This window comes from Bradysia coprophila, chromosome II (assembly GCF_014529535.1).
Source record: "Bradysia coprophila strain Holo2 chromosome II, BU_Bcop_v1, whole genome shotgun sequence".
Classification (NCBI taxonomy): domain Eukaryota; kingdom Metazoa; phylum Arthropoda; class Insecta; order Diptera; family Sciaridae; genus Bradysia; species Bradysia coprophila.
Window position 1 is genome coordinate 42,668 of NC_050735.1, and position 12,350 is coordinate 55,017.

General features: G+C 36.0%; 1 protein-coding gene across 1 annotated transcript; it reads left to right on the plus strand.

Moving 5' to 3' along the window:
* The first annotated feature begins 3,187 nt into the window (after positions 1–3,187).
* LOC119065976 (glycosylated lysosomal membrane protein-like) lies at positions 3,188–9,997 on the plus strand. The gene is made up of 6 exons (XM_037168567.1): positions 3,188–3,438; positions 4,761–5,033; positions 5,676–5,867; positions 5,946–6,225; positions 9,029–9,266; positions 9,787–9,997. The coding sequence occupies exons 1-6, from the start codon at positions 3,373–3,375 to the stop codon at positions 9,932–9,934; spliced, it is 1,197 nt and encodes a 398-aa protein (XP_037024462.1). The 5' UTR covers positions 3,188–3,372; the 3' UTR covers positions 9,935–9,997.
* Positions 9,998–12,350: the final 2,353 nt, after the last annotated feature.

Below are 12,350 nucleotides of genomic sequence, written 5' to 3' on the forward strand. Positions count from 1 at the left end.
TTAAGGTCGTTAATACTCGCTGCGGAACTTAAACCTAAATTCCATCTCCTATCTGATGTATAATGTAGGTTTTTCCAAAAGGAGACTTATAAAATATTGTACTGTTTTGCCCACGTAAAACAAACCCACTTTCGTATATCAGCTGTAGTGGTTTCTCTAGTTTTTCAATTCAAACATAAACAGCAAACAAAATGAGAAGAAAAATAAGGAGAAATCAAAGAAATAGAGAGGTGGGGCTCTAGTAGCATACATGGGGAGATCCTTTACGTGGTCAAAGCAGTAAAGAAGGTAGCTAGCGGTATTTTTTTTAGAATGAACAAGTCTTCCATACATAAGTTTGAGCTTAGACTTGCAATTTAGCTGCTATGACTTTGACTCGACCGTTATCATTTGTGTATTTGTGTTAGCACAGTTAAGCCTCTAACAAATTTATGAACTTTGTACTCTAATACAACCCGTTGTCATTGTGAAGGATTTTCTGAATAAAGAACTGTATACAAAAATTATGTCAATTAAAGCTCAAATCCAAGCAAATTGAGTTGTTAAGACGGTTACTGTTCAGAAAACATAATTAAAGAGGAAAAGTAAAAAAAATTAATTACGAAAATAAAGTCTATCTGATTGCTAGTAAGCAGAAATAGTTAATGAATTTGCGTAAAAACAACCTAATCAGACTATTTCTTTGCTAAATTATAACAGTTCATAAAAATATTACGATTATCAACTAATTATTCCGATGAATAATAAGCAATGAACTTGGCAGTTTACAGTCCAATTTTACTGATTATGTTTTCTGAGTACAAACATTATGAGCAAGTGATTAAGAACACTTATAAAATGACTTTCATGACCTGGTGACTTAAGCACAAGCTCTTTTGTTTATGACCAGGAAGGGTTTGTATAATCATGTCCGCACGTTAGTAAGCGGGCGTGACGCAAGTCCATATGGTCTACACATATATTGGGGGTAAACCATTGTGGTTCGTAAAGTTTGTAGATACATATAGCGAAACCGCGACGCGAGTTTGATATAATAGTACATTTTCTACCTTGGTGTATATTTCGAGAATAACTTCGTATGTACAATTGTATATAACGAGCGCCAGCGAGTGTATATACAATTGTACATAAGAAGTGATTCGAGAAATATACACCAAGGTAGAACAATGTTTTATCTCCTGCAAGCTGATATTTCATACATTAGCGAAATAACCACAAAAATTTGGATTTAAAATTAATTAATTAAGAATGTTGTTTTAAAACGCATTCACAACAAAAAAAAACATCATACAGCATCCTTTATTTACTTACTCACACACATATACTATCCACCTCAACATTTCGTTCAAATCACATCATTCCGACTACTCTGATTATTTGATCGATGTAGAAGTGACTAACGAACCACTACCGACACCAATTGCATCTCGTTATGTGATTTGTTGGCGTAGTGGTCAGCATGTTTTGTTGATATGCTGCTGGTCCCGTGTTTGCTTCCGCCGTTCGGCGATTTTTTTTTTTTTTTTTCAAATTTGTAGATGGAAAGTAAATTTACCCTAGGTGGGTTATGTGTGAATTATCCAATCGTATAGGCTGTGGTTATGTATGTGTTTGTGTTTATATGCAGAAACGCGTAATGTATGAAATATCAGCTTGCAGGAGATAAAATTCTTTTGTTTTCATTACAATCATCAAAATTGCGTAGCTTTCGCAAGTTTGAAGTTTCGAAACAATTGGAAAAAGCCCGAAAACAAAAGAATTTTATGCTCGTTGCTATGAGTATTAGCAGTAAGTAAGGCAATTTCGTAAACTTTTGATACTTCTTCCATAAAATGTCAAAAGTTTACGAAATTGACTTTATTACAAACTTTACGAACCACAATGGTTTGCCCCTATTATTTATGGATACTATCCATTGGATAGTCTGAGTTTCCGAAAAAAATATTTTTCAATCAGTAACTGGCCATTTAGAGAGCAGTCAACGCAATTCAAGCAAAAGTGCTTCGAGTGACAGCTGTAGTAATGTATAAAGAAGTTTTCCAGATTTTTTTACAGTGTCAAAATTTGTTTGACACACTGTCTAGCCTCTGTACTCTATCATGCCCGCACGTTAGTAAGCGGGCGTGCCGCAAGTCCACTACCAAAAATGTTTAAAAAAAAAAATTCGGGACGGCGGAGCATATTTACAGCAACTTTTTGACTTCTCCCCCTTAACACCAACGACCCCCAAACTAGAATATCTGGAATCTAGGAATCCATACAAGTTCAACGAGCTATTACACGTTACTGCAGCTTCAAAATTGGCCGAGATATTGATCTTCGAAATATTGATGTTTGTATGAAAATAAGCAAAATCTCGAATTTTCAGATAATGCAAATCGCCTACGTTAGCTAGTTACTAATAGGTAGTTCCTATGGAAAAGTGGATCCAGCAAATAAACGTTTCTATAGATTTTCCTGAAATTTTGGTTATAGGCTAATAATGGCCCAAAAATAAGAATGGAATTTTCAAAAGTTGGAAAAAATCCTTATCTTGGGAGCCAGAGCCAAAGTCTCCATACAAATGCCATATAAAAGCCAATTTGTATGTGTGTGTGTGGGTGGGTGGGTTTTGTATATTTTGGTGCATGAGGTTCCCAAATTTTAGGATGACAGATGATTCCTCCGGCACTTCCTAACTTCCATCGGATTTTTTTTATGGTTTTGGGTTATTTTCGGCATTAGTGAGGTGTTCCTAAATGTTGATTCCTAAATTTTGGGATGACAGATGATTCCTCTAGCACTTTCTAACTTCAATCGGATTTTTTGATGGATTTGGGTTATAATCGACATGAGTTCAAGTTGGTTCCTAAATTTGGGGATACCAGAGGAATGCACTACCTAACTTCCATCGGATTTTTTGATGTATTTGGGTTATTTTCGACATGAGTGAGGTGTTTCAAGGTTGCTTCCTAAATTTTATGAGAGATGATTCCTCTGGCACTACCTAACTTCAGATGCACATTTATAGATTTTGACCGTTAAAATGCACCGAATTAAGTGCAGCTACATCTTTCTTTCAAAATTTAAAACTCAAAAACGAAAAGAGCTTTTGAATAGGAATCTTGAAAGCTTTTTTGTTCTAAAATTCACACTGCACCAATTTTCACTCAGATGGCGTATGCTCTGCGCGCACATAAACTCTTTTGACAGTCGGTGACAGTTCTTATCAGTTTTCGCATAACAAAAAAAGGGAAAGATTTGTATTTGTTGTGGTTCATTGCTACGAATCGTATATTTTTGTTGTAATTTGTCTGGTAAAAATAAACTGAATCAACGACGAGTGCCTTATTTAAAGTGATTCGACGCGAAATAAGATTATTTTTTATCAAAATGTGTAGCGTATTTTTTATATTCGCTGTGATGATGACTCTGTGTTCGGCTGAGGAATTTCGAACGGTAAGACGTTTTTTTATGTTTGGTCAGCAAACAGTGGCAACAACAAAGCATAAAAATGATTCAGAATTTATGACGAATGCATTTCATTGCATTGTGTATTATCGTATGTGGGCCATTTTCGATTCAAAGGTCGTTATTGCACTGATGCGAACGATCGTACTGTATTATGACCGTTGATGTCTCCATTTCTAACAATATCAGATTCTTATTCCTGATTTGACTGACTTGTAAATCATCGCTTTCACCTCCCTATGCTTTGATGCCTCGATAGTATAACAATCGGCAAACATTAAGTATGCAAGTCAGCCAAGTCAGATTATTTCCTTCAAATCTCTGCAATACATGTTATCAGAACCACCAATAAGTTCCAATCTGCGAAAACAATATATACGAACGAACGCCCCTCTTTTTTCGGCTACAGTGATTTATAATTTGTCTTATAGCACACCATCGCCATCAACATTTAATTTCCGTTTCGTATATTTACGAGACCCAACATGTCAAATGTGATTCTAAATCAGATTAGGTTGTTACTTTTGCACCACCTTTTGCGCTTTGAATTCGATAATCTTATTCTTCTTCATTCCATAGAATACACGGTGGGGTTTCACAAAACTTAAATAGAGTCACGATCCCAAATCTGTTTTTTTTAAATGTTCTGGTTGAGGGACTCGAGAACTAAACCAAACGGTTTTCTCAGTTTCCGGTTCTGCTTAGTCGTTTCGGAGAATCGGCATCCAGGGCCGCCCGGGACTCACGAGTCAATTTGAGTAGAGATTGGTATCGCAACGAGTAGATGGACTAATTCTAAGTAAATTCGTGTTAAAATGGCTTCCATTGACAACCTGGCCACGAAGCCAGCGAAAGTCGAAAATTCGACATTTTTGAATGGTTGAAGAGAGTTTGAAACTTCTATTCGCCATAAACATATCAGCATTTAAAAATGTCGAACTTTCGACTTTCGTTGGCTGTAGCTTCGTGGCCAAGTTGTCAAAAGAAGCCATTTTAGCACGAATTAGCTTAGAATTAGTCCCTCTGCCAGTTGCGACAACAATCTGTACTCAAGACTACTGCGTCCCGGTCGGCCATGGATGCCGACTCCCCGAAACGACCAAGCAGATCCGGAAATTGAAAACAGTTTCTTGTAGTACTCGAGTCCCTCAACCAGAATATGTAGAAAAAAAGGTCAGAGGTGGTGTCGTGACCCTATTCAAATTTTGTTCAACCCCACCGTAAATAGAGAACAAAGCACCACACCGTGCAACCACTTTAAACAGCATCGACAAAAAAATAAATTGAAATTTTTGTTTCGATAATTTCAGCTGACCGCTCGACTAAATCCTGATTGTCCTGCCGAAATTTGTTATAACAATGACCCCAACATAATAACCGTCGTTCATATATCATCCGATGGGCAGCACGATACGCTCCATTATGTATGGGATTTTACTGGTAAACCATCGGTCCTAATAGCTTTGACATCACCGAACACTAACCTCACGATAAATTGGCGAAATTTTATGGACGATAAACAGGAGAGTAGCATCGAATTTTCCACTAAACCCATCTACACATCAACTGTTGTTCTGAATCGGGTGAGTAAATAAACCGTGTAGCGGTGTGAAGAAGAATGGGGGGACGACCAACAACAACGAGAGAAAAATATTTTCGATAAAAATTTAAGACAAAAGGAATATCATTTTTCCATTTTGCAGTTTAGTTGGGTCGGGTTGGTTATTTTCAATGGGACATTCTGTGTGAAAACAGAATAAAGCGATAGCAAGTGATTCAGGTTACATGAAATGTAGTAACGGAACGAAAAAAATGCGCTTGTCTGAGCGGTATGTATACCATTGACATCTATATCTATGTTAACTACCTTCGGGAATGTTACCTTGATGTAATCGAAGTAAAATGAGGTGTCGAGCCAAAGAATAGACAAACGATACTTGATCTGAGAACAATGGGAAATGGTTGCGGGTGGATTATTGTCACCACAAAAATTGATATTGGATCAACATCTCGTCCCATTTCGTTCTAATTCATTCTAATAAAGTGATAAACTGCATGCGACCGGGCCCCAACTAAAAGTCGTCTTCCATGTTCAGTACAAATTGGTTTTTAAGTTGGCAGAACAATAATGCGATTCTCATTCCGCTCTTCCTCCATTGCTCATTTTTCATTCCGTATTTGCTGTCGTTTCTTCAATGTACTTTTTTCTCTGATGCGCTCACCAGTTATGGCAATTTAATGACGCAGAAGATACTGGCACTTTCTCGAACGGTGTGAATTCAAGCGAAATAAACGTTTACGATACACGGAACATCACATGGACGAGGAATCAGTTTCATAAATCGGTGCATGAAGTGGAAGTGACTGTTACTGGCGATAATTCGGATTTTTTCGGTGATGGTAGAGTGTCATTAAACGTAAGAATGGGCAATTGAAAATGTGATGATACAATCGGAAATTGAAACGAAAAAATTTCATTTTATGTTTTCGAACAGTTGAAATGCTTTGCTAGCGTCGATCATGGTGTCGATTTTCCGCATTTGTTACATTCGGAAAATTCGACCGAATTCGATTTGGTGTTGGATGGACTGCGAGTGAATTCGTCGTTTCCGCAGGCTCGGTTCGCTGCCGAATTTGTGATCGTTTCGGAGGAGACCAAGAACAAGAATCAATCGTTCACCGTTCACTCGAAGAAAAGCTTAGATGACGAACACACACCGGGAATATTTGAAATTGTGGAAATTGCGTCGCCGAAAAGTTTTATGGCGAATGAAGGTAAGGCACACTGCACTGTTTTTGATTTATAGGTGAAAAGTTGTGGCTGACGATCCTAGTAATGCAGAGGATAAAATTTGACGTCTGTTTTAGAGACCTATCAGCGAACCTATTTTTCCATTTTAGATGTCACAACATTGTCTTGTGCATCAAATATTGAAATTTTGGTTTTTTCAGCGTTAGTCCTAAGTTTTCCATGCGAGCGTAGTGAGGTTTTTTTACATTATACGATTTCTCATCGTTTCACTGACTTAGTATATAGTACGCTTAGGTCTGACCTGCCTAAAATCGGGAATAAGAAGTAGACAAGTAGTGACAAGTAGAAAAGTAGTGCAAGTAGATGAAAATAGTGGAAGTATCATTGTTGGTGTTATTTGCACCCGGGTCGCAGTATAATTGTATATCCTATTTGCACCCTGGCGAGTACTAACAGAGGCGAATCAAATTCCTCCCAGTTATGTTTTGTAAAAGCGTAAATGTAATAGAGTCGGACCGAACGTCTTAACGTGACTTTTTTCAAACTGTAACTATTCGCACCCGGGCGATGAAAATTCGAAAAAAAATTGAGTTGTCAGGCACGCTGAAACCGCCAACGTAAATTTTATTCTTCCATTCCAATCTTTGATCCTCGAAGTTCTTTGTGTCCCAGAGGTGAACACAACGTTTTTCATGCGTGCATGTTATGTTTTGCCAGTTTTCGCCACAAAACTATAACATCAATTTGCCATACCATTTTCGAAAACATAAACAAACTGACAGTTCGAATGAGAAAAGTTGTGTTTTCTGGTGATAAAGCTCTGCAATTTTCTCACTAGAAATGACATTCGATCAGTCGTCAAGAAAACACAATTTTCTCATGAACCATTGAGGGGTGAAATTAAGGTATAACAAAACGCGCGTATGAAAAGGCTGCAATCACAGTCAAAAAAAGGCTGCCGTTTCACCTGACAGATCGTTTTTAACAATAGGAAAAAGGCGTGGTTTACAAAATGGAGGCAAAACGGAATGCTTTTTTTGACTACGTGTTGACCTAAAGCTCGGAATTGGTCGACCGCGCTCTTAAAATGACTCTACATGAAACTTCAAAATTTGAAGTAACCTGTCCTGACCTGACCTGAATTTTTGAAACCTTTAAGAACAGAATTCAGGTTAACCTGTCAGGTTTCAGGTTACGTCTGACTTGATCACTATATTCAGATTTTAGGGAAAATTCGGTCGGGCTCAGGTATTTTCAGTTCAAAACCTGTTTCGAGCTTTTTCTGACAATACGGTCCTTGGAAATTTTTTAATTTTTGTCGTTTGTAAGAAGTGAAACAACAATCACAATACTAAGTGGGATTCTATGTCAATAAATGACGTTCGTAGCCATGATATTAGCAGGTTCTAAACTGTTGGAAAAATGGTTCCGTTTAAAGTCTGAAATCGGTTTTAGAGACCTTTGAGTAAACCTGTTTTCCCATTTTAGATGTCACAACATTATTTGTGCAGCAAATATTGAAGTTTTGCTCTTTTTAGCACTAGTCCTAGTTTTCGACGCGAGCGTAGCGAGGTTTCTTTTAAACACGATCTCATTTTTTCACTGACTTAGTATAGGTCTGATGTACTTAAAATTGGGTATAAGAAGTAGACAAAACGGTAGAAGCTTCTTGCACACAGAAAAAATAGTGGAACTACCATTGTTGGTGCTATTTGCACACGTTCAGAGTTTTGGTTAGTATAGACACCCTGCCCTGTTAAGATCTGTTCCATTTAACGAAAATATGAACAATTTATGGTTCACATCCTAAGTTCGATAAATCATTGAGCGACAAATTTTTTGATGTTCCATCAATCAACAGAAAAAAGGAAACCGAAAATCCCCCAAAAACCCAATCGACTTTTAAATGTCTGACTCGGAAAGCTAGTGATAAAACAAAACGAAAAATTTTTATTAAGCTACCCAGACTAAATCGAACATAAGAAGTGCTGCAAACCACTTCACCATTCGACAGCTTCATATTTTGTGGTATGTAGCAAGAAGAGAAAATAAAATATAAAATCGAGAATTGGCGTTAATTGAAAAGCAGAAAATCGGAATTCCAATTTTAAAATAATTTCTTTTTCCCTTCCTTCATACACACCCACCGCATACCTTAACTGGAAAATTCCTGGCGATCCCTTTAACCTTTCCGAACCGGGTAAATCGACAGTAAAGTCATATGAATGAACTTCCCCATTTTTTTTAAAAACCGTACGGAATGTTGTACAATGGGAAATGTGCCGTCGAATCAATAAATAAAATTTCAAATTGACACAAATTGTATCACGTGTAATTGAAAGGTATTTCCGTTCGGGTGAGGTGTCCAATGTTGTATTTTTCTCTTGGTTGGCTTGCTGCTGATTGACGTGATGAAAGAATGACTCGGAAAAAAATAAAAATTTTATTTACCTCTGCCGAATCGAATTAATGATAACAATGTCAATGGGGCGCTTAGTGCGGGTGTTTCATTATGGGTGTTTATTTGGTTAGAAATTAATTTGGCAGAACGACGGTGAATTTTGTGTTTTTGTTCATTTGATTTGAAACCGAAATGTTTGTGTCAACTAATGGATCCGTGGGAATGTGGGAAGTCTGGTCACACAAATGAAGCGAAACATTTCGCATTAAATTGCGAGTTTTGTTTCACCACCGATTTGTGCATGGAACTCCGAACAATCAACCACCAAATTACTTTTTCCATCTATTTCGAACGACACAACCAGATTCCAATTCCCCCCGGCCAGAACAAATCCCATTGATTACAGTTTGCAAAATGTTTTGCAGGAAGTTTCATTCAGTATCGTCCTGTTTCTTATACGCATCCGGAACGAGATGTTTCAACGTCGACCGAATTACATATCACAATGCCAACCAATTTAGATAATCCAGCTACACAACTAAATTCCAGCCTGGCATGGGTATATTATGGGTCATTGTTGAATACGATTTTGGTGCAAGGTTTTAATGTGTCGTTTGGAATGTCCGGAGACGGATTTTATACGAAAACTAATTATAGCACATGGTGAGTTCGATACAGAAACAGATTATTTACTTAAGCAAATAGAAATTTGATGAAATAACATTTGTTGTGGGGGGTGTTTTATGTGTATGTGTGGAGTTTTGTGGATCCGTTGCAATATAGCAGCGGGTTTGTAGGTCATTGATGTATTAGATTTCCCCTGTGGTTTCGATTTCGAAACAGTAATGACAAAAAAAAACGTTCCATTAATCATTCGACTGGTGATCTTGTTTCGCGAATTATTTCCACGAATACATACCGTTAAAAATAAATGAATTTGAAAACCGATTTTAATTAACTTCCACTGGCAAATTACAGAGGGCAAAAAATGCAGGGAAATTGTATAATGTATGTATGGATGGGACCGAAAAATATTTATTACAATCGCAAAATGATATACACGCCAGATAAATAATTAAACGAACACAAAATATAATTTTCCCTACATAATGGAACACAAAACGGCAAATTGTTACAACGAAATTTTTTCCCTCCTCTATCTATCTATATGTTCAAATTCCAGGACATTCGTAATGGGCTATGGCGCTCCGCCAAATGAACAACTTTCCATGTTTGTTGTTATTGTTGCATCGATTGGTTTGGGTATACCGCTGATACTGTTAGTTGGCGGCGGATGTTACATGTGCATAAAACGGACCAGAAATCGTTAACAATATAATAAGCAAACGTTCATGACTGTTAATGATATGGGTAAGTGTGCAACACAACCACCATAATAGGAAGTGAACGAAGAGACGGATTTTTTTTAGATTTTGTTGCTTTTTAACTTTGGTGTTTGTGTGAAGTCGCTAGTCAGGAATGTTCAATGCAGAGTTGGGAGGATTCCGAATTTTCAGATTTAAAATAGAAAAATATAAAAAAAAAATCCGCGATCCCGTTTTCGTTTAGTTTTTAGTCGCATGAACATCGATGTGTAAAATTGTATTGATTTGTGCGGTTGTGGTAATCATTTCGCGGTTGCAACGGTGAGCCGGGCCTATTATTGAGATGTTACCCAAATTTATACAAATTTACCTATTACCCTTATTTAAGGCCAGGTCACTGTAAACATTTCCGATGGATAACACCTTAACCTGGCCTTAACGCAATTTTGCGAAATTTCTCCTAAATTACCCAATTTGCACAAACTTACCTATTAGCCCAATTTACCGAAATTTGCCTTATTTTAGCAAGATGTACCCAAATTAGGTAGATCTATCAAAATTCACCTAAATTCATCTAAATTTTTCCAAATTTTTCGAAATTCATCCAAATTAACCTAAATTTATCCAAATTTACATACATGTAAAAAAAAGTGAATCCGCTAGAATTTCGTTGAACAAATGAAAATCTAGATTTTTATTTTCTTAATTTTGATTAGGCTCGCGTTTGCAACAAGAATGAAATACTCAAATAAAAAATCTAGATTTCAATTTGTTAAACAAATTCTGTGTGCAATTATTTACAATCAAGAACAACTGCTAAGTTTCACTTTTGTCTACCTGTATTACAAATGCTTAACCTAATTTACCGAAATATATCTAGCGAGATTTACTCAAATTTACCTATATTTATCCAAATTTACCTAAATCTATCTATTCGTTGAACAAATGAAAATATAGATTTTTATTCACTGAATTTTGGTGAGGGTGTAACAAGATCGAAAATTTCGATTCGAAATACTCAAATAAAAAATCTAGATCTTCATTTGTTTAAAAAATTCTTTGTGGAATCATTTACAAACCATAACAATTACCAAAACAGAAAACAGAAAATAGTTTGACTTTTCTCATCCTGCATTATTCATGTTTAACCCAATTTACCGAAATTAAATTTACCTAAATTTAGTAAGATCTATCCAAATTTACCTAAATTTATCCAAATTTACCTAAATTTATCCAAATTCACTCACATGTACGTGTGGAATTGAGGAAACGTATAGACAAACGCTACTTATATGTGGTCGAATACGTGTGGAACAAATAAAACGAAAGAAACAAACGAAACCCACCAAAATTGTATTCTTATGATGTTTAAATTTATCCAAATTAACCTAAATTTATACAAATTTACCGGCATGTAGAGAATTTCTGAATTTTGGTTAGGTTCACGCTCGCAACTAAAATGAAATACTTAAAAAAACTAGATTTTCATTTGTTAAACAAAATCATTGACAATCCACAACAACTGCCAAGTTTCACATGAATTACTCATACTTAACCTAATTTGCCGTTTATCTCAACTGAAATGTACAATTGAGACTTTTTGGGATTTTCTTTTTGACGGTTTAAAGTCACGCCAGTTTTCAAAACCTCGAATTGTGTTGCGACACGGACAACATGCCATTTTGGCGTGACTAGAAACGGTCAACTTGATAGCCGAATAGCCAGAAATTGTTTTACGGTAAGTACATATTAGCCGTCTTCCAAATTTACCTAAATTTAGCGAGATATATCCAAATTTACCTAAATGTACCTACATGAAGAAAGTGCTTCCACAAGAATTTTGTTTTCTGAATTTTTGTTAGTCTCGTACTCGAAACAAGAATGAAATACTCAAATAAAAAATCTAGATTTTCATTTGTTAAACAAATTCTGTGTGTAATCATTTACAAACCATAACAAATCCCAAAACATGAAATAATTTACCGAAATTTATGTAAATTTACCCAAATTCAGGAAGATCTATCCAAATTTACCTAAATTTACCTAAATTTTTCCAAATTCCTAAATTTTTCCTAATTCCTAAATTTACGCAGATTCACACAAATTTGCCTTAAGTTATATAAATTCACCAAATTTTATTCACAATTATTAAACGTAAAGCTTGTGCAGAATCAGCGACAGCTAAGGTGCGCACCTTTTTCAATGAATTGCATGGCATAATTCCTCTATGGTGAGCACATAACATGTATGACTCTTTGGTCAGAATGTGTTTTGACTGTATATTATACAAGTAGAGAGTGTTTGTTGATCAGCTGGTGAAGTTCAGCTGTTGCTGATTCTGCACAAGCTTTACGTTTAATAATTGTAATTTGTTTTTTTTTGGTTACATTCGGTAAATTCGACAATTTTTCAATAAATTTCG

Bases quoted from the DNA above. Each gene is read 5' to 3' on its own strand.
- LOC119065976 (XM_037168567.1), top strand. From the start codon at position 3,373: ATGTGTAGCGTATTTTTTATATTCGCTGTGATGATGACTCTGTGTTCG. The intron at 5,868-5,945 runs GTAAGAATGGGC...GTTTTCGAACAG, and splicing joins ATGGTAGAGTGTCATTAAAC to TTGAAATGCTTTGCTAGCGT. The intron at 9,267-9,786 runs GTGAGTTCGATA...TTCAAATTCCAG, and splicing joins AAAACTAATTATAGCACATG to GACATTCGTAATGGGCTATG.